This window comes from Pelophylax lessonae (assembly GCF_965119305.1).
Source record: "Pelophylax lessonae genome assembly, chromosome: 8".
Classification (NCBI taxonomy): Eukaryota; Metazoa; Chordata; class Amphibia; order Anura; family Ranidae; genus Pelophylax; species Pelophylax lessonae.
Genome location: NC_138775.1, coordinates 39,188,330 through 39,215,886, shown reverse-complemented (window position 1 = coordinate 39,215,886; position 27,557 = coordinate 39,188,330). Strand labels below are relative to the sequence as shown.

The 27,557-nt window shown below is 44.7% G+C and overlaps 1 protein-coding gene across 1 annotated transcript in view; it reads right to left on the bottom strand.

Annotated features, from left to right (window-relative positions):
• Window positions 1-27,557, bottom strand: part of SHQ1 (SHQ1, H/ACA ribonucleoprotein assembly factor) — a 197,045-nt gene that overhangs the window by 99,471 nt on the left and 70,017 nt on the right. Inside the window, exons 7-8 of the mRNA XM_082266435.1 lie at window positions 21,334-21,488; window positions 17,608-17,661 (exon numbers count right to left, since the gene is read on the bottom strand). Of these exons, the coding sequence (XP_082122561.1) occupies window positions 17,608-17,661; window positions 21,334-21,488 (209 nt within the window). The remainder of the gene's footprint in view (window positions 1-17,607; window positions 17,662-21,333; window positions 21,489-27,557) is intronic.

Here is a 27,557-nt window from a genome sequence, read left to right as displayed (position 1 = left end):
GGGCTGGCTGGAGCAGAAGAGTCTCCAGCGGGGTATGGAATCGGCCTCTGCTCAGACACAGTTTACACCATCCATGCTGGGGGGGAGGGGGGGTGTTAGACCTGCGCTTTGTAATTGTCTTCAACCTGCACTCATTGGGTCAACGGCAGTTACTTTTTACTTCTCTTCACCAGGAATCCTTTTGGCATGTCTATGGCAGAAGCGGTGCAGCCTTTTTATGGGGCATCAGAGCGGCCCAGGTGGCAATTGCCCCCCTGGCTCATTGCCCCCCTGCTCGAGAGCGCTCTCTGGCGTTATCTGTCACCCACCGTGTCCACTGGAAACAAATTAAGACAGATCAGTGTACCGGCACCCAGGGCCGGACTGGGAATAAAATTCAGCCCTGGAAAAAATGTCATACCAGCCCCATAGCATTATTATACTGGCCCAACAGCATAGCGCCATTATTTACTTGTTCATAAAAGGGAAAACCATGCATTTTAAAGCAAATTTGAAGAGTGTATTATCATAGATAAGATGGATATGAAAGCATATAGTGCTTTACATATAAAAGAGCAAATTCTAGTTAAAAGTGGTAAAAGTGCGGACATGGTACAGGACATGTCAGGGGCTGTGCGGACATGGTACAGGACATGTCAGGGGCTGTGCGGACATGGTACAGGACATGTCAGGGGCTGTGCGGACATGGTACAGGACATGTCAGGGGCTGTGCGGACATGGTACAGGACATGTCAGGGGCTGTGCGGACATGGTACAGGACATGTCAGGGGCTGTGCGGACATGGTACAGGACATGTCAGGGGCTGTGCGGACATGGTACAGGACATGTCAGAGGCTGTGCGGACATGGTACAGGAAATGTCATAGGCTGTGCGGACAAGGTAATGGAGATGTCATAGGCTGTGCGGACATGGTGGACATGATACAGGAGATCTCAGAGGTTGCAGACATGATGAGGGGGGTGGGATGAGTGGCAGCAGGGGTGGTGGTGAGGGGGGTGGAATCAGTGGAAGCGGTGGTGATGGTGAGGGGGTTGGGATAAGTGGCAGCAGGGGTGGTGGGATCGGTGGCAGCGGTGGTGGTGAGGGGGGTGGGATCAGTGGCATCAGGGGTGGTGGTGAGGGGTTTGGGATCGGTGGTGATGAGGGGGGGTGGGATCGGTGGCAGCGGTGGTGGTGATGAGGGGGGTGGGATCGGTGGCAGCGGTGGTGGTGATGAGGGGGGTGAGGGGGGTGGGATCGGTGGCGGTGATGGTGATGAGGGGGGTGGAATCGGTGGCAGTGGTGGTGAGCGGGGTGGGAATCGGTGGCGGTGGTGGTGAGGGGGGTGGGAATCGGTGGCGGTGGTGGTGAGGGGGGTGGGAATCGGTGGCAGTGGTGGTGAGGGGGGTGGGAATCGGTGGTGGTGGTGGTGAGGGGGGTGGGAATCGGTGGCAGTGGTGGTGGTGGTGAGGGGGGTGGGAATCGGTGGCGGTGGTGGTGAGGGGGGTGGGAATCGGTGGCAGTGGTGGTGAGGGGGGTGGGAATCGGTGGCAGTGGTGGTGGTGAGGGGAGATTGGTGGCAGTGGTGATGGGGGGTGCCATCCTTCCCATCGCCACTGCTTCCCCCCATCCTATTAGGGAGAAGATCTGTGGGGTGGTGAGATCAGCAGGGGGCAGTCAGTGGTGGTCTGGTGGAGGTCGGAGGATGGGATCAATAATTGCACTGCAGTCTGCTGATTTTTATTACTAACTTGGTCGGACTCATGCTGCTGGGCTGGTGTCTGTGTAGTGGGTCTCTCTCTCTCGGCGCCGTCACCGTGACCGTCCCGTCCGTCTTGCTGTTCCGTGAGCGCCGCGCAGCCGCTCCCGCCAGATCTGACGTCATGCCGCTCATAGCGGCTGACGTAGTAAAGACTTCACCAGGGCTGCAGCGGGCATCACAGCGCGGCCGCGGCGCAGTCCCAATAGCGGCCGCGTCTTAAAGCGGCCACAATAGCGGCCGCGTCTTAAAGCGGCCACAATAGCGGCCGCGTCTTAAAGCGGCCAAAATCTTAAAGCGGCCCCAGGGCCGGCGGCCCACCGGGAAATTTCCCGGTATCCCGGTAGGCCAGTCCGGCCCTGCCGGCACCATGTGATCGCTGTGGCCAACCACAGCAGATCACATGACAGTTGTACACAATGAAAGGCTTTGTTACACGCCTTTCCTTGTGTACTACTGTGATGAGCTGTCATCACATGATACAAACAGGGGCAATCATAGCCCATCCATATCATGTGATGGCCAATCACAGCTATTCACAATAGTAAACACTGAATGAGTAGTTTTCAATTCAGATAAAAATGATTGCTTAATCTCAGTATAAATACAGCTGTTCTGTGAAGCCCTCAGAGGTTTGATAAAGAACCTTGGTGAACAAACAGCATCATAAAGGTCAAGGAACACACTAGACAGGTCAGGGATGAAGTTGTGGAGGAGTTTAAAGTAGGGTTAGGTTATAAAAAAAATATTCCAAGCGTTTAACAACTCACAGAGCACTGTTCAATCCATCATCCAAAAATGTAAAAAGAGTATGACACAACTGCAAACCTACCAAGATATGGCCGTCCATCTAAACTAACAAGCTGGGCAAGGAGAGCATTAATCTGAAGCAGCCAAGAGGCTGCTTGGTAACTCTAAAAGGAGCTGCAGAGATCCACAGCTCAGGTGAGAGAATCTGTACACAGGGCAACTTTTAGTCATGCACGCCACGAATCTGGCATTTATGGAAGAAAGAAAGTTGAAAGAAAGCCATAAGAAGTCCCCTAAGCAGTTTGTGAGAAGCCATGTGGAGGACACAACAAACATGTGGAAGAAGGTCCTCTGGTCAGATGAGACCAAAATTGAACTTTTTGGCCTAAAAGCTAAACACTGTGTGTGGCAGAAAGATAACACCGCACATCACCCTGAACACACCATCCCCACCGTGAAACATTGTGGTGGCAGCATCATGTTGTGGAGCTGCTTTTCTTCAGCAGGGACGGGGAAGCTGGTCAGAGCTGATGGGAAGATGGATGGAGCCAAATACAGGGCTATCCTAGAAAACCTGTTTGAGTCTGCAAATACTTGAGACTAGGGTGGAGGATCACCTTCCAGAAGGACAATAACCCTAACCATACAGCCAGAGCTACAATGGAATGGTTTAGATCAAAGCATATTCATGTGTTAGAATGGCCCAGTCAAAGTCCAGACCTAAATCCAGTTGAGAATCTGTGGCCAAGACTTAAAAATTGCTGTTCACACTCTCCATCCAATCTGACAAAGTGTGAGCTATTTTGCACAGAAGAATGGGCAAAAATGTCACTTTCTAGATGTGCAAAACTGGCAGAGACATCCCCAAAAACCTGTAATTGCAGTGAAAGGTAGTTCGACAAAGTAAGGGCTGAATACAAATGCACGCCACACTTGTCACATATTTGTAAAAAATTTGGAAACCCATCATTTTCCTTCCACTTCGCAATTATGTGTCACTTTGTGTTGGTCTATCACAATACAATCTCAATAAAATACATTTACGTTTTTGGTTGCAACATTACAAAATGTGGAACATTTCAAGGGGTACGAATACTTTTTCAAGGCATTGTAAATTTTGGCCTAAATTTATGAAGATTATTTATTTGCAAAATCATTTAACAGAAACAAAAAAAAGTGTTTTTTTTCCCAAATTTTTTGACTTTTTTTATTTAAACCCTAAAACTTACAAATTAATGCTGCTTTATAATTATTAATACATATTTAAAATAGGAATTTTGACTTATCCGTGAACTCTCTCTCTTACAGTACAGGACTATTATTCATAAATGGTGGGCTATATGCTGCTCAGAAGATTAAACACTGGCAAAAACGTCTGATATGATCACCCTACAGCGTACCCATGTAACCCTGCCTACTTATTCTGTGAGGCTCTGGTTTTTAAACAATAAGGAATGATTAAGACACAGAGGGGAGAAATCTGTGGAACGTATAGGACTCCAAGATGAGGAATTTACAGGTACATTTAGTCTTTTCATAACTGCACAGTACAGGACACAAGGCTGGTATTCTAAGACCGTGGGACATTGCCCAAGCAACTAAAAGGCAGGCAACACCATAGCTAATAAAATTTCCAAAAGGCCAACAAGAAAACCCCGGGGGTTTAAAAGAACAAGAACAAAAACACTCAGATAACAGCTTCAAGCACCTTGCAGCCGAAGCTCATATCAGCTGAAGCCTGGTAGAACTTGAAAACCTGCAAATCTGGGATACAGATGCTTGATGCTGAAAAAACCCAGGAAAATCCAACAGCCCTGGTGGAATGGGCACTGTTGGAAAGGGTTGAACCATTTCCTTAAGGATGTAGAACCTGGAAATTAGTTGTCAGATCCACCTGGCAATGGTGGAGCAGGAAGCTGGGTGTCCTGTAGGAGGATTTTCAAGTACAACAAAAAGGATTCCATCTTTCGAAAGGAGACAATAAATGCCAAGTAGACTCTGATAGCCCTAACCACATCCAGACAGTGTAAGGCAATTTTCTTGAGATGTTTTGGGGCAGGACAGAGGGAAGGGAGGATGGGGTCCTCACTGAGGTAGACAGAAGAGACAACCTTAGGTAAAAAGAAAGGTTTTAGTCTCAAAACCACCTTATTCTTCTGCAAAACAAGACAAGGCTTTTTACAAGATAGAGCTGCTAATTCAGAAACGTGCCTAACAGACGTGATGACAACCTTATAGGTGATATTGTCCAATGGAATGTCTGTAATTGTATTAAAGGGGGATCTCTGAAGAGTAGAGAGCACCGGGTTGAGATCCCAAGGTGATACAGGAGGTAAAATTGGGAGAAGGATATGAGCAAAACATGTGCCGCACTGTGCAACGTAAGAGTCCATTCAGACCACCGCAAAATGTCAGGCGACTTGGTCGCCTGACAAGTCGCGGTTGGTTGCTCGCCATTGAGTAGTACAGGACCCGTTCTAATAGGAGCGACACAAGTCGCTCCGACTTAGAAAAAGGGTCCTGTAATACTTTGGGGCGACCTGGAGGCGACTTGCATTGACTTAAATTGTATGAAGTCCGTGCAAGACGCGCCGAAGTCGCGGTGCACACTTTACAGGTCGCCCCACAAAGTTGTGTCGAGCCAGTCTGAATGGGCTGTAAAACAAACAAATATATACTGTATGCAAAATGAATAAACAACAAATCTAATAGTGTCAAAACAATCCACAGTGACATGCAATTAGTAGTGCTTATATAAAGTCCATAATAATACAAAAACGTGCTGCGCCAGAAATACACAAACCAAATCAGTGATGAATAATTAAACAATATGCTAAACAAAGTTCATAAGGCACACATTCGTGCTAGTGCTCAAATCTAATATTCATCCAAATGTCCCAGTGTTCAGCTGAAATGTGATCCAATCGTGATTAACAACGGATAATGTGAACACCACTTAGTGAATCCTTCCACCAGACAGATAGGCCTCTCACCTTCCCGTCAGACCCAAACGGGCCAGCAATCACATATACCGTGGATAGCGGATTTGTGAGTCACATCCTGAGACCATAGATAATAGATGCGAGTAGCTGTCAGACATTGTTGCATACACATGCACTGGAACTCTTAAGCGTCATTGCGGTCTGGCTGGCCACTAGACATGCAACGCCATTTTCAAAGCGCCTGAGCTCTGGATATTTTAATTAACTTCTACCTTCCAACAAAGCCGAATATACACCACCCTGAGCTCTCCTGCTACCCCCCAAGGAATCCCCGGAGCTGAACATTAGGGAGGTCCTTTCCTGGAAATCCGCTATCCACGGTATATGCGATTGCTGGCCCGTTTGGGTCTGACGGGAAGGTGAGAGGCCTATCTGTCTGGTGGAGGGATTCACTAAAGCCCCGTACACACACACAGATCGTCGTCATACAAATGTTCGTCTTTTCTCCCCGGGATGTCGGTGTCTGTTGAAAAGTGCAAAGACAGCACAAGGACAGCACAAGAATTTTGTCCGCAGACTTCAGCTGACTGCAGAAGTGATGTCATGTAATGGTTAACTTTCCCTGTGTTTTTTATTTTCTGAGCATGCCCAGTCTTGCAAATCTGCGGTCTGTCGGCTGATTTCTGTACTGACAGGCGAACAATCGTCCATTCTGGTGTCTGCAGACAAAAATTTTCATGTTTGCAAGAAAGACTCTTGTCCACGGATTGTGTGCAGACATCTGTCGGAGGCACCATACTAACACGCATACAATCGGCAGATCTTTCGTCCGCCGACGTTTGTATGACGACGATCTGCGTGTGTGTACGGGGCTTTAGTGGTGTTCACATTATCCGTTGTTAATCACGATTGGATCACATTTCAGCTGAACACTGGGACATTTGGATGAATATTAGATTTGAGCACTAGCACGAATGTGTGCCTTATGAACTTTGTTTAGTATATTGTTTAATTATTCATCACTGATTTGGTTTGTGTATTTCTGGCGCAGCACGTTTTTGTATTGTTATTAATTTGTTGTGATTTGTGAACACGATTGGTGTTTGCTGCCGGATTAGTATTTACACATTTGAGGATATAATTTTGCAACACTTGATTCACGCACAGTGGGTTTGTGTTTTTATCACACTTGAGTTTGCGCTGATAGTTTTTTGGTCTTATATAAAGTCCTCCTATATCCAGTCCATATACTTCATGTGTGATGTGACCCCACCAGTAAATCACCATTCGTATAAAAACCACTTCATTGTCCAATTTCTCCTTCAAGTGCTCCAAAATCAAGTCTGATGTGCCACCACACTCGTTACCCCCCTTTTAGTTGCAGCCTCACCTCTATGTATGTAACTTCACACTTAAGTTTGATCATGCAGAGCTTTTTAGCCTCTCCAGGGATAAGTTAATGTGATCTAGATCTCCCGAATCCTTTTTCCTTCCATAAAGTGCCTCCCCGTCAGTTGGTATCATCAGGGTGCATAAGGGTAATAGAGACTTTAATAGTGCTTTTACCAATTAAAATTCTGGCTTTTTTCAAGCATGTACAAATGAATTCTCACAGTTTCCTGCTACTTCCAGCGCACCAGGCTATAACAGGCAGTCTAATGTTTCCCTAAGTCGTACAAACCGCTATATCCCCACGGGTTGCTGTCTCCTCGTAATGGTCCAGGTGCCGCCGCCGTCCTTTCCCCTTGGGAGCTTTAGCAACCTTGTACATGCACAGTATTTTACAGGCTCAGTGCACCTTCACGGGGACTTAGCCTGCAAAATAATTCAGTCAGTTTTGGGGTACTGGCCTGTGCACCACTCTTTCTGGCCATCTAAAAGAGTGCCCTTCGGGCACAACCTCTGCATTGTCTATTGACATCTCGTTAAGCTATGTGGGGAGCTGAAGACAAAGCCTGGTAACGTAGCAGCAAAAAGTAAGGGGAACAGAAGAGGGCATCTGAGTGCGAGAAAGATCAGACACATCCAGAAGCAATTTTTCAGTGCCTGTAACTCTGCTTGTGGAGTTTTCATTACAAGATTGCATTATAAGGGGAGAGGTAGTAGTAAGTAGGGTTCTTACATTTGATAAGGAAGTATTCAAATCCTAAAATGTCGTGACAGGGTTTTAAAAAAAAAAAAAGACCTTTTGATGAGGATAGTGTATTAAAGTGGTTGTAAACCCTCACATATACCCAGTGAAGTGAACAGCCTCAGATGATACACAGAATAAACAAATCCTCCTACATAGGCTTTACTTGTTTATCTGTATTCTTCTCTTCCCCACACCCCTTCAAAAGGGAAGATCTTGCATAACAGTTGAGGTAGGGTCTTTATCAGCGGGAATGAAAAAACAAATTAAAACTGAGCCCAAGAATGCACCAGAGCATCTACTACAATTGTATCCTATAAAATGGCGATGAGTCCGTTCAGTTTGCTGTTGAACCTGGAGGCCAGGAAGTCTACATTTGGTTTTCCCTACCTTTGAGAGACATTTTGGAAGATTTCTGGGTGCGGTGGCCACTCCCCTGGGTCTAGCCGTTAAAGGCTTAGAAAATACGTCTGCCATTTGTTCACTCCTGGAATATGGACACTGGGAGAGCTGGAATGTATGCTTCTGCCCATGACAGTTTTAGACTTGTTTGGTTCAGTACTGCTAGGCTTCTGGTGTCCTCTTGATTATTTATGTAGGCCACTGCTGCTTTACTCTGACTGGGTGGCTTTGTAGAAGGTGGGGTCCAGTATTGTGGAGATAGTCTGATAGCTCTCAGTTCCAGAATGTTGATGGGTTGTTTTGACTACTGTGAAGATCATGTTCCATAAAACAGTCAGAAAATTGTAAGCTTTGCTAAAGCCTGTGAGATTCACATCTGTCATTACCATGTCCTGTAAGGGAACAACTTTCCCAGTTTCATGGTAGGAGATCCACCATCCCAGGGAGAGCTTTGCTCGACTTGACAGAAGCATTGGGCGATCCAAAGATTTGGCCTGCTTGCTTCACATCTTGGAACATTTTGGATTACAGGGATTTAGAGTGAAATTAAGCAAAGGGAACTATATCGAAGGAGGCCATTATGAGGTCCAGAACCCTCATGCAGAAACAAATTAAGGGGTGTCGGGGCAATCTTCTTCTGAGGGAGGAAGATCATGGCTTGGGCTGTGTCCAGAATTAGATCCAGGTACTTCAGACAATGCGAGTTCTGGTATGGCAGACTTTGAAAATTGTATTATCCAGCCAATGGTTTGAAAGAAGTGGATGGTCTTTAGGACATTGGCAGACAAGGTCTTGACCGAGGAGTCCTTCAGTAGGAGCTCATCTGGGTAAACTGTGACATAAATGCCCTTGGGTTTGTAGACGAGCCAGAAGCTGGGCAAGCACTTTGGGGAACACTTGATAAAAAACAAAATACATAAAGCGCTCAGAAAAAGCAAATATGAGTCTCTGGTATATCTAATAGTAAAAATGGTCAGTCCATACGGGGTTAACAAAGTCTATAATAGGTAGAGACCTGGTGATGGTAGTGAGCTGTGTTGCACTCAATATTGGGAGGGTATTCACAGGCGTGGAGGAGAACTCTGGATAGAATATACAAGAAAAATAGAAAAGCGAGTTTAGACTTTTTAATGTAGCACATATAAAAAGACAAGTGGCAACTCACAGAAGCCAGAAATCATCAGGCTATTTGGGGTAGTGCAGTAATACGGCTCCTCCTGGGGAGATGTCAGTTCGTTCATCTCAATCCGACAGCCGGGGGCACCGTGGTCTATAGGAGAAGATGATGCTGGCAGTCTCCCGTTTACTTCCGGGTCCCAGGCAGAGGCCCTGAAGAGACACACAGCACGGGGAGAAGCATGACGTCACCGGGGGCAACGCAACGCGTTTCTGAGCGTGCACAAAGCTCAAACTGAGCAGGCGCGCTCTTTCTTCAGGTGTAAGATAGTGTAAGATAGAGGAACACTTGAGGTACAGTAGAGAACCCAAATGGTATTGTCACAAACTGGAAGTGCCGATCTCCTACAGCAAAACGCATGGGTGCAAGAATGCAGCAATGTACTGCATGCATTCCAGATATGAGGAAAATATGAAGAAAATCTTAAAATCTTCCCAATTTTAAATTTGCTTGCTGAGAAGTTAGAAACAAAATGGCAGTGTGTGCCACAAAAAAGTGAATTACCAAATCCTGTGCCCACTAAACGGCATAGTGTGCTATGACCTGTGGATAGTGTTGTTTAAAGCCAGAATCCAGATTCCATATACAGGGAAACCCCGTCTTACCTTATCCAAAACACTGGGCCTACTAAGAGCCAGGGATTGCCTGTCAGGTGGGCATACTCAGGAATGGGTCTTCTGGCTCTGGCAACTATAGAAATGGACCACAGCCCTGTACCTGTATGGCACCCTGCAGATAGCTTCACACGTTGCATTTAGCATTTAGGTGAGCACCTAATGCAGGATCCAATGCCCAAAGTAAACATTACAGTTCTGCATGCCATGGCATCCAGGTAAAATCCCCAAGCTACACACCTGAAGGTAGCAGTATATACCCCATGGTGTATGAATACCAGTCCTATGTCCTGTACTATATGATTAAAGTGGTTTTAAACCTCAGACATGAAATTAAGAGCACAAAGTGTCACTTTTCTCTGCTGCTTTGTTCCTCTGCTATCAGCATGAGTCACTTCTGACAAGTTTTCCTGACACAAAGAGAAAAATTGTGACAGGGGAGGGAGCTCTAGCTGATTGACAGCCTCAGCTCTGTTCCTGTGTGCTCTGTGGAGGGATGTGTGTCCCTTCCCTCCAATCAGATGTCAGAGCTCTCCTTACGGAGCTCTGCAGAGTGTGACTTCAGCTCTCCGTCCCCTTTTTTCTGAACTCTCAGACAAGCTTTATAAATTCTGGACTATGAATGGACGTAGAGAAGAGAATACTGTAGATAAACAGGTACAACTTACTTAGGATTTGCTTCATCTCTGTATCGCCTGAGGCCAGTCACTTCATTGGATAGATATATATATATATATATATATATATATATATATATATATATATATATATATATAAAGAGTTTACAACCACTTGTAAGTACCTAAATTTTAACTTAGCAGCCGCCTTCAGTTCTTGCCTAATCAGAATTCCTACTTGTTATTGTTGTATTTTGAACTTACTTTCACAGCCTGTTTGTGAAAGTTTTTCCTTTCCAGCCTCTGAAATCCAGTTACCACCCAACACCCCTTCCTTTCCCCAACACCATCGACAGTTGGATGCTGCCACCCTGTATCTGAAGTCAGCACCCCCTGCAGACCCAAAGCAGTCATTCCTGTGACAAGCTTTAGCAACCTTGTACATGCCCAGTATTTCACAGGCTGAGTGCACCTTCATGACACTCACAGGGATTTAGCCTGCAAAAAAATTCAGTCAGTTTTTGGGTACTGACCTGTGCACCACGTTTTCTGACCATCTAAAATCGTGTTCCCTGGGCCCAACCTCTTCATTATCAATTGGCATCTTGTGAGGATATGTGGGGAGCTGAAGACAAAGCCTGGTAATGTAGCGGCCAAAAGGCAGGGGAACAGAAGAGGGCAACTGGGAGCGAGAAAGATCAGACATACCCAGAAGCAATTTTTCAGTGCCTGTAACTCTACTTGTAGAGTTTGCATTACAAGGGGAGGGGGCAGTAGTAAGTAGGGTTCTCACATTTGACAAGAAAGTATTCAAAACCTAAAATAGACCATTTGATGAGGATAGTGTATTAAAGTTGTTGTAAACCCTCACATATACCCAGGGAGGTGAACAGCCTCCGATGATACACAAATTAAACAAATCCTCCTACATATTTTACTTATTGATCTGTATTCTTTTCTTCCCCACACCCATTCAAAAGGGAAGATCTTGCACAGCAGAGGAGGTAGGGTCTTCATCAGAAGGAAGGAATAAACCAATTAAAACTGAGCCCAACCAGAGCATCTACTGCGATGGTTAGAGAATCACATAAAATGGTCTCGGCAATTAATTTGTTTAGCTTGTGGTTGAACCTGGAGGCCAGGATGTCTACATCTGGTTTTCCCCCACCTCTGACAGACATTTTGAAAATTTAAGGGTGCAGAGACACCTCCCCTCGGTCTAGGCATTAACAGCTTAGAAAATACGCCTACCAACTGCTCACTCCTGGAATATGGACCCTGGGAGAGTTGAAATGTATGCTTTTGCTCATGAGAGTATTCGACTTATTTCATTCAGTACTGCTTGGCTTCTGGTGTCCCCTTGATTATTTATGTAGGCCACTGCTGTGGCATTGTTTGACTTTAGTCTGCCTGGGTGACCTTGTAGAAGGGGGGTCCAATATTGCAGAGATAGTCTGATCACTCTCAGTTCCAGAATGTTGATGGGTAGTTTTGACGTTCCAAGTCCTGTAAGGGAATTACTTTTCCAGTTCCAAGGAAGGAGATCCACCATGCCAGGGAGAGCTTCGCCTGACTTGATAGAAGCATTGCATGATCCAAAGATTTGGTCTGCTTGTTTCACATCTTGAAGGGCAGATCATGTTAAAAATATGGTTTCATCCATCAGGAGCACAGAGGAGGGGATGGGGAGGCTGCAGTTATCGTGTGTGAGAGCTGATGGGAGGAAAGGCATGCACCCCCCTTCACAGAGCAGAAGAACTGGGTTTTGAATACACAAGCTCCTCTAAACTCCCTCCCCAACACAAATTTTATCTCATGCGTCAGTGAGACATGCTGATAACAGAGGAATGAAGAGCAAGAGAAACTACACTTCAAGCTTTGGAAAAAGATAAGTAAACACTACAGATATATGTGCTTTGTTAATAGCGCTTTTCCACTGCATGGAACTGAATGGTTCGGCTCGCTTTTGTGCTTTTCCACTGCTGGTACCGCATGGTACGGTGTAGGAACAGTTCGGTACGGTACGGCAGCGCTTTTCCACTGCATGGAACCGAACGGTACGGCTCTCTAAAACAGTACCACCTCGATTGTGGTTCCAAGAGGTACCATACCCGGTACCATATCCCACAATCCTTTGCATGCAGCTGACTGTTTGTCACTACTAGCCACTGATTGGTCAGGGAATCATTGTTATCCCACCCACTTACTTTAGTACTACTTTTAGTGGAAAAGCAAACCATACCGAACCGTTTCAACACCGTACCATGCGGTACCATGCAGTGGAAAACCAAACCGGGCCAAGCAGGGCCGAGTAGAGCTGAGCCGGTACTTGCAGTGGAAAAGTGCCATTAGATTCCATAACTGAGGTTTACAACCACCCTAAAAGTGCACATATCCTTTAAAATCAAGGTATGGCAGAAATATCTTGCACATGCAGTGCTAAGTCTAATATATGAGGTTCGGCCAGACTTATGCTTCTCTCCTCTGTCAGAGGCTCCAGTCTTTATTGCACTGAAGTGGGAGCCCTTTGCCACAGTTCCCTGGAAACACCAACTCTACACCCCGACAAGGTCTGGACAGTCAAGCTCCACCCCTGCAGAGTTTTACAACTACAGGGTGTTGCATAGGGATGCTGCTACGTTGTGATAGGATGCTCCTTTCAACTACAGTCCTCATGCAGGAACACCATATTCCATTGTGTAACAGACATTTACAGGTATCCCCGACACGCTGTGTTTAGAACTGCAAAAAAGAACCAGCTGACTTTTCTAACTCAAAGCCACCACATGGCACCTCTGAAAAGAATCATTTGAGTAAATTGGTCACTTTAATGCCACCACATTTCTTCTCCCCTGATTTAGGCACGGAGAGTGCTTCTTGGACCATACGACCACATAAATGCTTAAGAAAGGAAATTCAAATAGTTTATAGGCACTTTTCTTGGTAGAATGGACAGGTGTGCATCAAACTGAATGCTTTTGGATGCTTTTGCAAGTACACCATTCAAGTACACCATTTTAAGTACATTGAAGAGATATTGCAGGAGATAGTCAGGAGGTAGGCTGGAAGGTGGAAAACTAAAAAAAAAAAAAAGGTAAGATTTGTTTGACTTAAATTTACATTTTTTTTTTTTTTTTTCTCCTCTTTAAAATGGCAGACTTGGTTCAGTGCAGGAATTGTTGTGCATTTATTTCATGTTCCACTCTTTGGAGATTCGGATGCTGTCAGATCTGTAGGCAATTCTCCTTACTGCAGCAGGAAATTGCATTTTTGAAATCAGAGATATTTAAATTATCTGTTAAACAAACTCCAGCTGGGACTGCTGCAATGCCACTGCCACAGAGGACCCCCAGAAATGGCAGATGGGTTACTGCAGGTTCTGGAAGACTTAGAGTGGTGGATAGAAGACAAGTCCCACAGTCGGTGGTTCTCCAAAATTCATTTGCAGCACTCTCAGAATGTAAGGACAACATGGATATGGACTCAAGCACAGAGGGTGAGAAACCATCGACTCCTATGTCTAATGTATGCAAGACTGCAGCCAAGGACAAAAAAGATAAAGTGAAGTCTCAAAGGAAGCAGCTGTTGCTGGGTGATTCAATCATAAGAAGTGTGGAGCTTAAAGAAAATGGTTCTGTGAGATGTCTCCCTGGTGCTACTGCTAGGCGAGATAGAAGACGTATTATTAATATTGTTAAGCAAGCAAAGCAGGAAGGGGACGTGGATGTTCTTGTCCATCTAGGGACAAATGACCTGGCTTGCAATGAAATGTCAGAGGTGAAAAAATCTTTTATCACACTTGGAAATGACATACAGCATTTTGCATCCACCATTTCATTTTCTGAAGTTCTGCCTGTGCATAATGTTCAGAATGATAGGCAGAGGCGCATAAAGGAGTTCAACATATGGCTTAGTAAATGGTGTCAAGAGCAAGGATTTGGCTTTGTTTCTCATGATAGCTCTACTTGGAATAGAAAGGAACTGTACAAAAAAGATGGTTTGCACCTTTCTCTCAAAGGAACAAATGTACTTAGTGAACAACTCCAAGAATTTGCGAAAGAGTATTTAAACTAGGAAGGGGGGGCAAAAGAGTGAAAATACAAGAGTCCAATTGCCCCCCGAAACAATGCCAGAACAGGTCAGAAGCACAGAGGTTAAGAAATGATAAGCTCAGAGTCCTGTCTACAAATGCTCGCAGTTTAGGTAAAAAAATCAATGAACTTGGGTCAATAATGGAATCTGAGAATGTAGATTTAGTGGCTGTTACGGAGACATGGTTTAATGAAAGAAATGACTGGGACATAACCATACCAGGGTACTCTTTATACAGAAGAGACAGAGTAGGCAAGAAAGGAGGAGGAGTGGCCCTGTATGTGAAAGATAGCATTAAATCTAACCTAATACAAGTTGGTGAGGCCAACATAGAGTCAGTTTGGGTTACGTTGCAGTTTGCTAATCATGCAGTAACTCGTGTAGGTGTGATATATAGGCCACCTGGTCAAGTTAAAGAACTAGATGATCTACTAGTTGAAGAAATAGCTAAAATGACAATGAAAGGAGAAGTTATCATTATGGGAGATTTCAATCTTCCAGATATAAACTGGAAAACCAAAATAGCAAGTTCTACCAGGAGTACAGATATTCTAAATTCCCTACTGGGGTTGTCTCTGCAACAAGTGGTTGAGGAGCCAACCCGGAGGGAGGCCATTTTGGATCTGGTATTCACAAATGGGGATTCGGTATATGATGTCATTGTAGGCGAAACCTTGGGATCTAGTGATCACCAGTCAGTGTGGTTTAATATAAGAACTGTGAAAGAGTCACACCACACAAAAACAAAAGTTTTAGATTTTAGAAAAACAGACTTTTCAAAAATGAAATTAGTCATAAATGAGTCCTTATCAGACTGGAACGGATTACATGGAGTCCAGGAGAAATGGGACTACTTAAAAGGTGCATTATTGAAGGCAACAGAAAATTGCATTAGACTTGTCAGTAAAAGCAAAAAAAGGAAGAGACCACTGTGGTACTCAGCAGAAGTGGCCCAAATCATTAAAAATAAAAAGCTAGCATTTTGTAATTATAAAAAAACCCAGAGCAATGAAGATAAGGAAATCTACAAGATTAGGCAGAAAGAGGCCAAGCAAGTTATAAGAACTTCTAAAGCGCAAGCAGAAGAAAAACTAGCTCAGTCTATGAAAAAGGGGGATAAGACATTCTTCAGATATATAAATGAAAAAAGGAAATTAAAACAAGGAATAACTAAATTAAAAACAAAGGACGGAAGGTATGTAGAAGAAAATAAAGGGCTAGCTGACTGCCTTAATGAATACTTCTGTTCAGTTTTTACAGAAGAAAAAGAAGGAGAAGGACCTCCACTTGAAAGGATGACTAATGAATCATTTGATGCATGTGTCTTTACAGAGGAAGACATTCTAAGATTGCTGTCTAAAGTGAAGACAAATAAGTCACAGGGTCCTGATGGGATACACCCAAGATTATTAAAAGAGCTTAGTGGTGAGCTGGCAAAACCATTAACAGATCTATTTAACCAATCATTAGTAACAGGAGTCGTCCCGGAAGACTGGAAATTGGCAAATGTCGTGCCCATTCACAAGAAAGGTAGTAGGGAGGAATCGAGCAACTATAGACCAGTGAGTCTGACATCAATAGTAGGCAAATTAATGGAAACCCTATTAAAGGATAGGATTGTGGAACATCTTAAATCCCATGGATTGCAAGATGAAAAACAACATGGGTTTACTTCAGGGAGATCATGTCAAACAAATCTTATAGATTTTTTTGACTGGGTGACTAAAATAATAGACGGTGGAGGTGCAGTAGACATTGCATATCTAGATTTTAGTAAGGCTTTTGACACTGTCCCACATAGAAGACTTATCAATAAACTGCAGTCATTGAGCATGGACTCCCATATTGTTGAGTGGATTAGGCAGTGGCTGAGTGACAGACAACAGAGGGTTGTAGTCAATGGAGAACATTCAGAACAAGGTCATGTTACCAGTGGGGTACCTCAGGGATCTGTACTGGGACCAATTTTGTTTAATATCTTCATAAGTGATATTGCAAAAGGCCTCGATGGTAAGGTTTGTCTTTTTGCTGATGACACAAAGATATGTAACAGGGTTGATGTTCCTGGAGGGAAACGCCAAATGGAAAAGGATTTAGGAAAACTAGAAGAATGGTCAGAACTCTGGCAACTGAAATTTAATGTGGATAAGTGCAAGATAATGCACCTGGGGCGTAAAAACCCAAGGGCAGAATATAGAATATTTGACACAGTCCTGACCTCAGTATCTGAGGAAAAGGATTTAGGAGTAATTATTTCAGAAGACTTAAAGGTGGGAAGACAATGTAATAGAGCAGCACGAAATGCCAGCAGAATGCTTGGATGTATAGGGAGAGGTATAAGCAGTAGAAAGAGAGAAGTGCTTATGCCGCTGTACAGAACACTGGTGAGACCTCACTTGGAGTATTGTGCGCAGTACTGGAGGCCATATCTCCAGAAGGATATAGATACTCTAGAGAGAGTTCAAAGAAGAGCTACTAAACTAGTACATGGATTGCAGGAAAAAACTTACCAGGAAAGGATAAAGGACCTTAACATGTATAGCTTGGAAGAAAGAAGAGACAGAGGGGATATGATAGAAACATTTAAATACATAAAGGGAATCAACTCGGTAAAGGAGGAGAGCATATTTAAAAGAAGAAAAACTACCACAAGAGGACACAGTTTTAAATTAGAGGGGCAAAGGTTTAAAAGTAATATGAGGAAGTATTACTTTACTGAGAGAGTAGTGGATGCATGGAATAACCTTCCTGCAGAAGTGGTAGCTGCAAATACAGTGAAGGAGTTTAAGCATGCATGGGATAGGCATAAGGCTATCCTTCATACAAGATAGGGCCAGGGACTATTCATAGGATTCAGATATATTGGGCAGACTAGATGGGCCAAATGGTTCTTATCTGCCGACACATTCTATGTTTCTATGTTTCTATGTTTCTATGCCCAGACAATAGCTTTAATAATGGCAAGCGGACAAATAAAAAACAAAAGCAAAAAAGAAATAACCTCCTCTTACCAGAAATTGATCATCTGTAACCAAATCCAATTAGCAAACATGCAGCGCTACCCAATATACTCAAGTATATTCCTAAATATCCCCAATATTGTAACATTCAATTTGCAGAAACCATAAGTTGGTAAGTAAATACCTCAAACCAACACAGAGATCCACTCAGTTTTCTGATATTCCATGAAGACTCAACCTGCAATAGATGAAAACAGAGAACACATTAAAAAGTGCAGTTTGATGCTGAAAAGTATAGATTACACTACTAATTAGGACATAAGTCTTCTATTCCATTAAAAAGAAAAAAGTTCAAGACATTAACCTTTACTCCTCCCCAAACCCTTAGAAGAACCTCTACTGTACACCATGGCAGACGAGGACGGAATTTCAGGGGAGGAAAGATGTAGATCAGGGAGTGCTGATCCCACAGAGCCACCACAGCATAAACTGCTTCCGTTAGAGCTTATGTGTCAAACACAAAGCCTGCAGGCCGAATTCAGCCAACCAGGCCATTTCATGTGGCCCTCGCACCTCTCCAGCAGCACACACCTTCTCACCGCCCCCACCCTGTCCCAAAGTCAGCAGCAGAGAGGAAGACAGAACTCCTCAGCCAGATCCTGAATTTCTCTGTGCAGCCACAGAGAGGCTCGTCTTTGCTCCCCCCATCAGTTGGCAGCAAAGAGGAGGACAGAACTCCTACAGATCTTGCACCTCTCTGTGCTGCCGCAGCACCTCCTTGGCTCTGCTCTGCTTCGCCTCGTCTCAGCATTTAGCAGTAGGAATGGGCTTAGGTGTATTCGGATCCTAGTCTTAACCCACCTGAGTAATTCTGTCAGGAGGCCATCACTGGACACCGCCAATCATAGGCAGCTTGTGTATGTCCAGATGCGGGCCGGGAAATGCCTCACTGCCTAGGATTGGTGGTGTGCAGTGATTGCTTTATGGCAGAGTTGCTCAGGTTGGTTGGGAGTGGGACTAGGTTCCAAACATGCCCGAGTCCATCCCAGTTCAGCAGACTCCAGAAGATGACTCCAGTCCTACTCTGGTTCTCCTCCAGACCCTGCACTTTCTGCTTTCCAGCTCTGCCCTCTGGCTTCTTCCTGGTAGCAGCACATAGCAGACATGGGAGTAAGTAACACATGTGTAAGTCACAAGCAAGTCTCAAGTCTTAACCTTCAAGTCTCAAGCAAGTCCCAAGTTACTGTGGCGAAAAGCAAGCAAGTCAAGTCAAGTCCCTGCTAGAAGTCAAGCAAGTCAAGTCATTTATTTTGGTCAAGTCACAAATCAAATCAAAATACTGATCTACCCCAATTTTCACCTTTAAATCAGTTAAAAGTCAGTGGTCAGGAAAGGTTTTGTTTTATTTTCATTAACAAAACTGCTTAGTGCTTTGTTCTTGGCATATTAAAGAAACACTTTGAATGCCCAAACAGCTTAAAATCCTTCGTCCGGTCATGTTTCAACACAACAGTCACTAAAAACATGTTAAGTATTTCCATTGTTAAACAGCCAGTGTCCTAAAAATCAGAACACACTGAGGTGTTTTAAGTGACTGTGGTGTCAGAAACATAACAGGCACATTCATTTTGCTTTAACACATCTTGAGAAAATGCAAATATTTAATAACTTAAAAAAGTAAAGTCATTTCAAGTCATATGTCTCAAGTCAAAGTCAAGTCTCAAGTCATGAATACCAAGTCAAAGTCAAGTCGAGTCTTTTATTAATTTTAGTCAAGTAAGTCTCAAGTCCTCAAACTGGTGACTTGAGTCTGACTCAAGTCAAGTCATGCGACTTGAGTCTCCCACCTCTGGCACATAGTAAGGGGGTGCACTGTGATGTAAAGGAGGGTGGGGCTCTTGACATCTGATATAAGGGAGGAGATGGGGTGCTCTAGACATCTAGTCTTACAGATATAACCGGCCCTTTGAGGGCAACCATAATGCTGATGCGGCCCGCAATGAAATTGAGTTTGACACCCCTGCCATAGAGGATTAATGTACCTGTAGACAAGCCTGTGCAATTTGTTAGAAATAAAAGGAAAGGCTATCATACAATGGATGAATCACAAGCACCATATTTACTGTAGAAAACAGTCAACAGACATAATAATGACAGCCCCGCCCTAGGACCACTCCCTCTAATGCATTTCACCCTATCAGGGCTTAATCCTTATTGGAAAAAAAAACACATTAGAGGGGCAATCCTAAGGTGGGGTAAAAAAGCTAGCGAAAAAGGTTAAACTTGCAAAACAGAGAAAAGATATCTTAGAACACTTGCAAAAAAATAGAGGCATGCTGAGAGTAAGAAGGGTTAACCTGGGCTGGGCTACAATTTTATTTCTTTTTTTTGCCAGTGTCCCGTCCTCCTGTCCTCTAATGTGTCCCTCAATGGACGAGAAAGAAAATACATTAAAATACATATACACTATTTTGTCAAAAGCATTGAGACACCTGCCTTTACACATACATGAACTTAAATGGCAACCCAGTCTTAGTCCGCAGGGTCCGGTATTGAGTTAGCTCACCTTTTGCAGCTATAACAGCTTCAACTCTTCTGGGAAGGCTGTGCACAAGATTCAAGATTTAGGAGTGTGTCTATGGGGATGTTTGACTATACTTCCAGAAGCACATTTGTGAGGTCAGGCACTGATATTGGACGGGAAGGCCTGGCTCACAGTCTCCGCTCTAATTCATCCCAAAGGTGTTCTATTGGATTGAGGTCAGTCAAGTTCCTCCACCCCAAAGTCGCCCATCCATGTCTTTATGGACCTTGCTTTGTGCACTGGTGTGCAGTCCTGTTGGAACAGGAAGGGGACATCCCCAAACTGTTCCCACAAAGTTGGGAGCATGAAATTATCCCAAATGTCTTGGTATGCTGATGCCTTAAGAGTTCCCTTAAATGGAACTAAGAGGCCAAGCCCAACCCCTGAAAAACAACCCCACACCATAGTCTCCCCCACCCCCCCCCCAACCAAATTATTTGGACCAGTGCACAAAACAAAGTCCATAAAGGCATGGATGAGTGAGTTTGGGGTGGAGGAACTTGACTTGCCTGCCTCAACCCAATAGAACACCTTGGGATGAATTGGAGACTGCAAGCCAGGCCTTTTGTCCACATCAGTGCCTGACCTCACAAATGCGCTTTTGGAAGAATGATTAAACAATCCCATAGACACACTCCTAAACGTTGTGGACAGCCTTCCCAGAAGGGTTGAAGTTGTTTATAGCTGCAAAGTGTGGGCCAACTCAATATTGAACCCTATTGACTAAGACTGGGATGCCATTAAAATTCATGTGCAAGTAAAGGCATGCGTTCCAATACTTTTGACAATATAGTGCATCATTTTATGGGAAGATTTTTGTTAAAATTAATGGTCTGGGGACAGGGTCTGTTTAAGAGTTGTTTTTTTATAGAATAGAGTTCATGTCCTCAAATCTTATATCTTTTGACTCCTCCACATTTAGTATTTATATTTTGCACATGACCATTGGATAAGCCTTTTCTTACTGGTTTTTGGTCACAAGATAAGGCCTTTAAATGGTTTCGCCATTCTGCGTGAGCACTACAAGCCCCATCCTGAAATGTCTCTGTCCTGTGAAACTCTTACAGTTCACAAAGCTGTTCTGAGCCAGCAAGACTGGCGGTCGGCTTCTCACTATCGGGTTAATCTACTGCGAAGCGCTTCTAACAGCAGAGTAGAAGCTGATCCTTTCAGAGAGAGAAACTCATTTTTCACCTGTCAGATTATTGCTCATTCCCCGTCTGCACGCCTCGCCTGTCAGAGAGGCCGGCTGCTCCCCATAATACAGGACTATTACGGCGGAATCCTCCAGACAGAACGCAGAGAGGGGAAAAAAAATCCACTTACATTTCTCTCTCCTTCAGTGACACGGGTTTCATAGCAGTATGCCAGCAGCACATCGATCAGACCTAGGTACGCCAGCTGCTCCGCTCTCTTATCCAGCAGATAGGACTTGTTGGTGAATTTTCTCAGCTGCTCCTTCTCCTTCTCTGTAAACGTGACTGTGAAAAGGTGAAAGAGGCAAAAATTTAATTTTGGCCTTGGAAAAATTTGGCTCAGTAAGTTCTAACTCAGCCCATTTATAGCCCAAACATAGATGACCACACACAAAACACTAAGCTATCCCAAAAGAAAAACAAATGTGCATTAAATAAGGTTAGAAGAGGCTTTGATCTGAAATAACTGGATTTTTGTCTTACCATAAAATCTTTTTCTCTGATGTTCACTGACGGACACAGCTCCATATATTCTTGACGCTTGGGTTTATGTTGCCCCCTGCAGAAGTAGGACACCAGGCGGAAAAAAGTTTGACTACGCCTATAGGGCAGTCCCAGCTGGTATACTCCCACTTCCTGCTATAGCTCATCAGTTTTGTAACAAGCAGTGTCAGAAGAAGATAAAACCCAACTCTATAGAGGGGTGGGTGCTGTGTCCGTCAGTGAACATCAGAGAAAAGGATTTTGCGGTAAGACAAAAATCCAGTTCTCTCTTTCGTTCACTGACGGACACAGCTTCATATCTTGACTCTTGGGAGGTCCCAAAGCAGTGTCAATATGAGGGGTGGGAAGAACACAGCATGAATCAAACTTCCCAAAGTCTAAACGTTGCCAACCAGGTAAAAACAGGGGCTCACCAAGAACAACTGAAGCTCACCTGACAAAAAAAAAAAAAAAATACACCCTCAAAGAGGGCTAAACCTCTCCAACAGCGGCCTGCAAAACCTTGCGGCCAAAAGAAGCATCTGCAGATGCAAACACATCCACCTTATATAACTTTGTGAAAGTGTGCACGGACGACCAGGTAGCCGCCTTGCAAACCTGCACAACCGATGCCTGATGACGGAAGGCCTAGGAGGCACTAAGCGCCCTTGTAGAATGCGCCTTAACAGGGAAAGGAGGATCCTGACCCTTAATGGAATAAGCCTGCACCACCGTCTGCCTGATCCATCTGGAGATGGTCACAGCAGACGCAGCCAGCCCCTTTCGGGAACCATCCGTAAGGACAAATAGAGAATCCGATTTTTGAAACGACTCCAGGTACACCTTGATTGCCCGATCCACATCCAAAGAATGTAAGGCAATCTCTTTAGGATGCTTACATAGTTACATAGTAGATGAGGTTGAATAAAGACAATAGTCCATTCAGTTCAACCTGTGTAGGTGTGTGTAGCTGTAATCATCTCACATACCCCTGAATGTTCTGATCCTTGAGATATACGTTAAGAGTCTTTTGAAAGCCACCATACTTCCCGCAGAAACAACCTCTTGTGGTAGAGAATTCCACAATCTTGTAGCACTAACAGTAAAGAACCCCCCACGTTGCCTGAGGTTAAAACGCTTCTCCTCTAAATCGCATTGTATGCCCTCGAGTCCTCAAGCTTAGGCTTAGAACACAATGTCTTCATTTAAATGGAAACCAGAGGCGACCTTAGGCAGGAACGGCAGAGGGATGAAGTACCACTTTGCCTCTGTGAACCACCAGGTAAGGGGAAGGACAAGACAGTGCAGCCAACTCCGACACCCTGCGTGCGGAAGTAATAGCCACCAAAAAGGCTACCTTCTGTGACAGCGTAAGCAGAGGAACCTCACAAATATTTTCAAAAGGTGGTTTCTGAAGAACCAACAGCACCAAATTGAGGTCCCATGGAGGTAATCGAGACCTTACTGAGGGAGCCAGGTGGCGAACCCCCTAAACAAATGTGTGAACCAAGGAATTTGTGGCCAACAGGTGCTGAAAGAAAATTGTCAAGGCCGAAATCTGGCCTTTAATGGTACCCAAGGCCAAAGCGGATCTACGCCTCCTTGAAAACTCCAAGACACGAGACACCGAAAAGGAAAGGGGGGGGGGGGGGAGACAATCCTGAGACTCACACCAAGTGATGTATGCCCTCCAAACTCAATGATAGGTCTTCCTAGTAGTAGATTTCCTAGCCTTCAACAGCGTAGGAATCACTGATTCAGACACCCCTCTACCCTCAGCACCTGGCTTTCATTTTGCCAGAATCTCCTTTTGTAGGGCTCTGGTATGGAACTAAGCAAACCGAACCTCCTCGAAGGTGGAAACCATCAGACCCAGCACTTGCATGCAAGTCCTGAGAGATGACCGTCGGTTGGACAACAGAAGCCCTAACGCAATCTGCAACTTCTGATGTTTCACCTCCGGAAGAAATACCCAGGCTGAAGCTGTGTCCAGGGTCAGCCCCAGGTAGTCCAGCTTGGTGGGCGGGACCGGTTTAGATTTTTGGAAATTCAGTTTCCATCCGAACTCTTGCAAAGTACGCACCAAAATGTCCTGACTGTCTTAAGGCATTTGGAGACTCTGCTCACAGAAGGAGGTCGTCCAAGTACCCCAGTACTGCAATCCCCTTCAAAACTTTTGAAGGAGCTGAGGCGAGACCAAAAGGTAATGCCACAAATTGATAGTGCTCCTCACCCACGGCGAAGCGAAGGAAACGCCGACATATATTGGGATATGAAGGTAAGCGTCCTTGATATCGATAGAGGCCAGGAAATTCCCTTGATGAAGGGATGCCACTACCGTGCGAATAGACTCCATTCGAAATTTCTGAACGCGCACATAGTGGTTCAAGGCCTTGAGGTGCAGGATTGGACGGCCCTTGCCTATCTTCCTGGGAACAGTAAATAGGTTTAAATAAAACCCCTGAAAGCGTTTTGATTCCGGAACCGGCACAATGACCCCCTGTTAAAGCAGATCCTGTACAAGACTACTTTGTAGACGATCTGGGGACAAGCACAGGTTGGAAGGGAAGAACCTTGCCAGAGGCAAGGACTGAAACTCGACCTTTTAATCGTACCGAACCAACTCGTGGACCCATTTGTCTTCAATCAATGAGGTCCACGGATCTGAAAGAAGCAAAGACGTTCCCCCACCCAAGACACAGGTGAGGGCGCCCCTTCAGGCAGAAGTGGGCTTGTCTGCGGTGCCGGAGGAACACGCTCTTAGCTTACCAGGCCAAGACCTCTTGGAACCCGCTGTGGGGTTACAGGTGGATTTTGATCCCTGGTCCTTAGATCCCAAAGAACGAAAGGACCACTTATGGACCAAGAAGAAATGGCCACATTTGTGACGAGATTCTTTGCTCCTGGCAGGCTACGGGGGCCATACAGAGAGGCATCACAGATATACTGCAACCCCTGGACCAGCTGGATCGCCTGCACCGCCAATTCAGAAGGGGACTGTCCCCCTTCCAAATCCTGGGGCAGGAGCTTAGCCCATTCTGTTAAGGTTTGGGAAACCAAGGTTATGGCAAAAACTAGCCGCAGAATAGAACCGGCCATGGTAAAAAGTTATCGGACCAGAGATTCAGCTCTCTTGTCAAATGTCAAAAGGGTCCTTAAAGGACACAGTCCTCCACCAGGAGCAGGGTCGCCTTATTCAACCTGGAAACCTGAGAGTCCACTACAGGTGGAACTGTCACTTTCTTTAACAGGGACTCCTCAAAAGGAATACTTCCTCACAAAGTGTTTAGGGACCTCGATAGTGCGTTTTGGAGAACCCCACTGACTTGTGACAATGTTGTCGAAATAGGTGGGAAAGGGGAATACCTTTGCCGCTTTGGATGTTCTGCCGGTACCAAATTACACCTATCTAGCCGACACAGCAGTAGCTGTGTCTTCCAATTTCAAAGTTTCCCGCACTGATACAATCAGTGCATCCACCAGCGCCTTTTCATGCGTAGCTATAGTGGAAGAGAAATCATCCTGACTATCAGAGCACTCAGGGTGCGTTGACGCAGACCCAGTAAGGTGACTCGCACCCATGGCGGCAAAATCAACCTCAGAGTCTGAGGAAACAGAGGATGCAGGTGAAGGAGGAGTATGCGTTTTACTCATCCTATTTTGAGGGCCATATCTATCTTGGACACTAACGACTGCAGGACCGCCGTCATAGCAGACGGACGCAGGCCCCGCAGCCTCTGAGAGGGGGTTAGGTGGTGAAACTTGCTCCAGGGTCTCCATGGGTTAACCTGGGACTACCAGCATAAAGTGTAAAAATTGCTGTAAAGTACCAACCCACCGCTGCAGCAGCAGCACTACAAGTCCCAGTGCACCATAACCGCTATAGCAGAAAGAGGGGTTACTCTAATGTAGACCCATTACCCAGGTTTGCATCAAGACAGCAGTTCTGTGTCGAAGTCCATGACACCGATAAACTAGCACAGCAATGCTCCGAACATTTGTGTGGAAAACTATGTAACATTTATATATTGAATTACACAGAAGCAACATAATTCTACAAAGCAATACAGAAAACAATCATGAAGACATGTACATCAGTTTGTGCCCCAGGGAAGCCTATAACCTGCCTGCGGCCGGTTTATGGTGGATTTCTCTTTTGGGCACGTCACCCTGTTTGATTTTGCTCCAGTTTAAACATTTTCAAAATAGAAAGTTACAGCGCCAAAGCAAGGTGCGCTAAAACGTTTTCTGATTTTTTGTAATATTGTAATCATTATTTTTCTGTTTTTACTACAGGTTTTCAAAGCTGATCCATACATTTGTGTTCTCTCGACTTAATTACCGCAATGCTCTACTTGCTGGTGTAGCTAAATCCAATATTAATCCACTTCAATACGTGCAGCCAGAATCCTGACTAGGTCAGGTACAAGTGGTCATATTACCCCCATCCTGGAGTCCTTGCACTGGCTCAGGTTTCACATAGACTTTAGGATCCTCTTGCTCACCTATAAGGCTCTTCATGGCTTGGTACCCCACTATCTTTCTGAACTTTTATCAACTTTCTCACCCCCCCCCTTACCTCTGCACACAGCGCAGAGACAGAGCTGCCATCCGCCTGCTCAGCGGGGGATCGGCGGATCGATCCCCCGCTGAGAAAAATTTAGTCCGCCGACGGACTCCCATGTGGGAAAGGGGCCTTGGTGTGGCAAGGCTGGAGGGCTAGCAACTAAGCCACTGTGCTCGAAGAAGAGGTTCCAGCAGTACTGCAGCCCTTCCTGATTGTTTCTGTAGATCAAAAACCTAGAGTGGTCCAATCTCTGCTGGTGGGTGGGAAGGTTTGAGAGTTCCTCCTCTGTGTGTAAGGCCACGTTCACAAGGAGCGTACTACAGCGTTCACCCTTGAGAGGGCCATGTTCACCCACACGGAGATACACAGGTGTTCCATCCATCCCAGTCCCATTGATGTCAAAGGGGACATTGCGGCTGTACAAACAAAAATTTCAAATTGGGAGCAGCATCAGCATTTGTGCAGCTGCTGCATCTCCATTAACTTCAATAGGACTGCCTGCAAAAGGATGTATGGCACACTCATACCTGTATGAGTAAACACGGTCCTTGCAAGGGCATACACTGTAGAACGCCCCGTGTGAATGAAGCCTAAATAATTTGATAACCTGCTTTTTTAAAGGTGTAGGAATAAATCAGCCGGTAAAGAAAAATGCAGAGGAGATGTCAGAATTTCAGCTTGCCACCTGCAGGCTGCTATTGGTAAATCCTGAATATTTAAATGAAAATTTATTTATTTTTTTTTAACTAAGAATAAAACTAAAAATGTATACGTTTCTGAACAAAATTAAGAAAATAAATAAAAATTGATTATAAATTCACTTTAATACACTGGTGACAATATCTGCATAACAGTTTTTACTGCATTTTTCTGAAAGTGACACTTAAATCTGGTTTTAAAAAAAAAAAAGAATATATTGATAAATATGTATTCTTAACTCTTTTTTTTTTATTGCTCTAATTTGTGGTCATTCTTTATTGCCCTCATTCTCCTCTAAACCTCCAAGTTTTGTTTTGTTTTTTTGCTGTTGTGATCTGACTTCCTATTGGAGGGTGGCATACATTTGTTCTCCGTGGTCTCTCTGCATGTTGGAATGAAGCCACCCTCGCTCACTCCCAAAATGGAATAGGGATTATGCACTATGGGATTTGTAGTTTGCATAGAGCAGTGCACATGACCACTAATGGTTAGGGAAAAGGAGAGGTTCAGGAGGTTAATATGAAAGCAAGGGATATCAGCAAAAGCAGCTACCCAGGGTGTGGCGTAGACTGGGGGCACAATAGCCCATACCATGGAAAATAAAG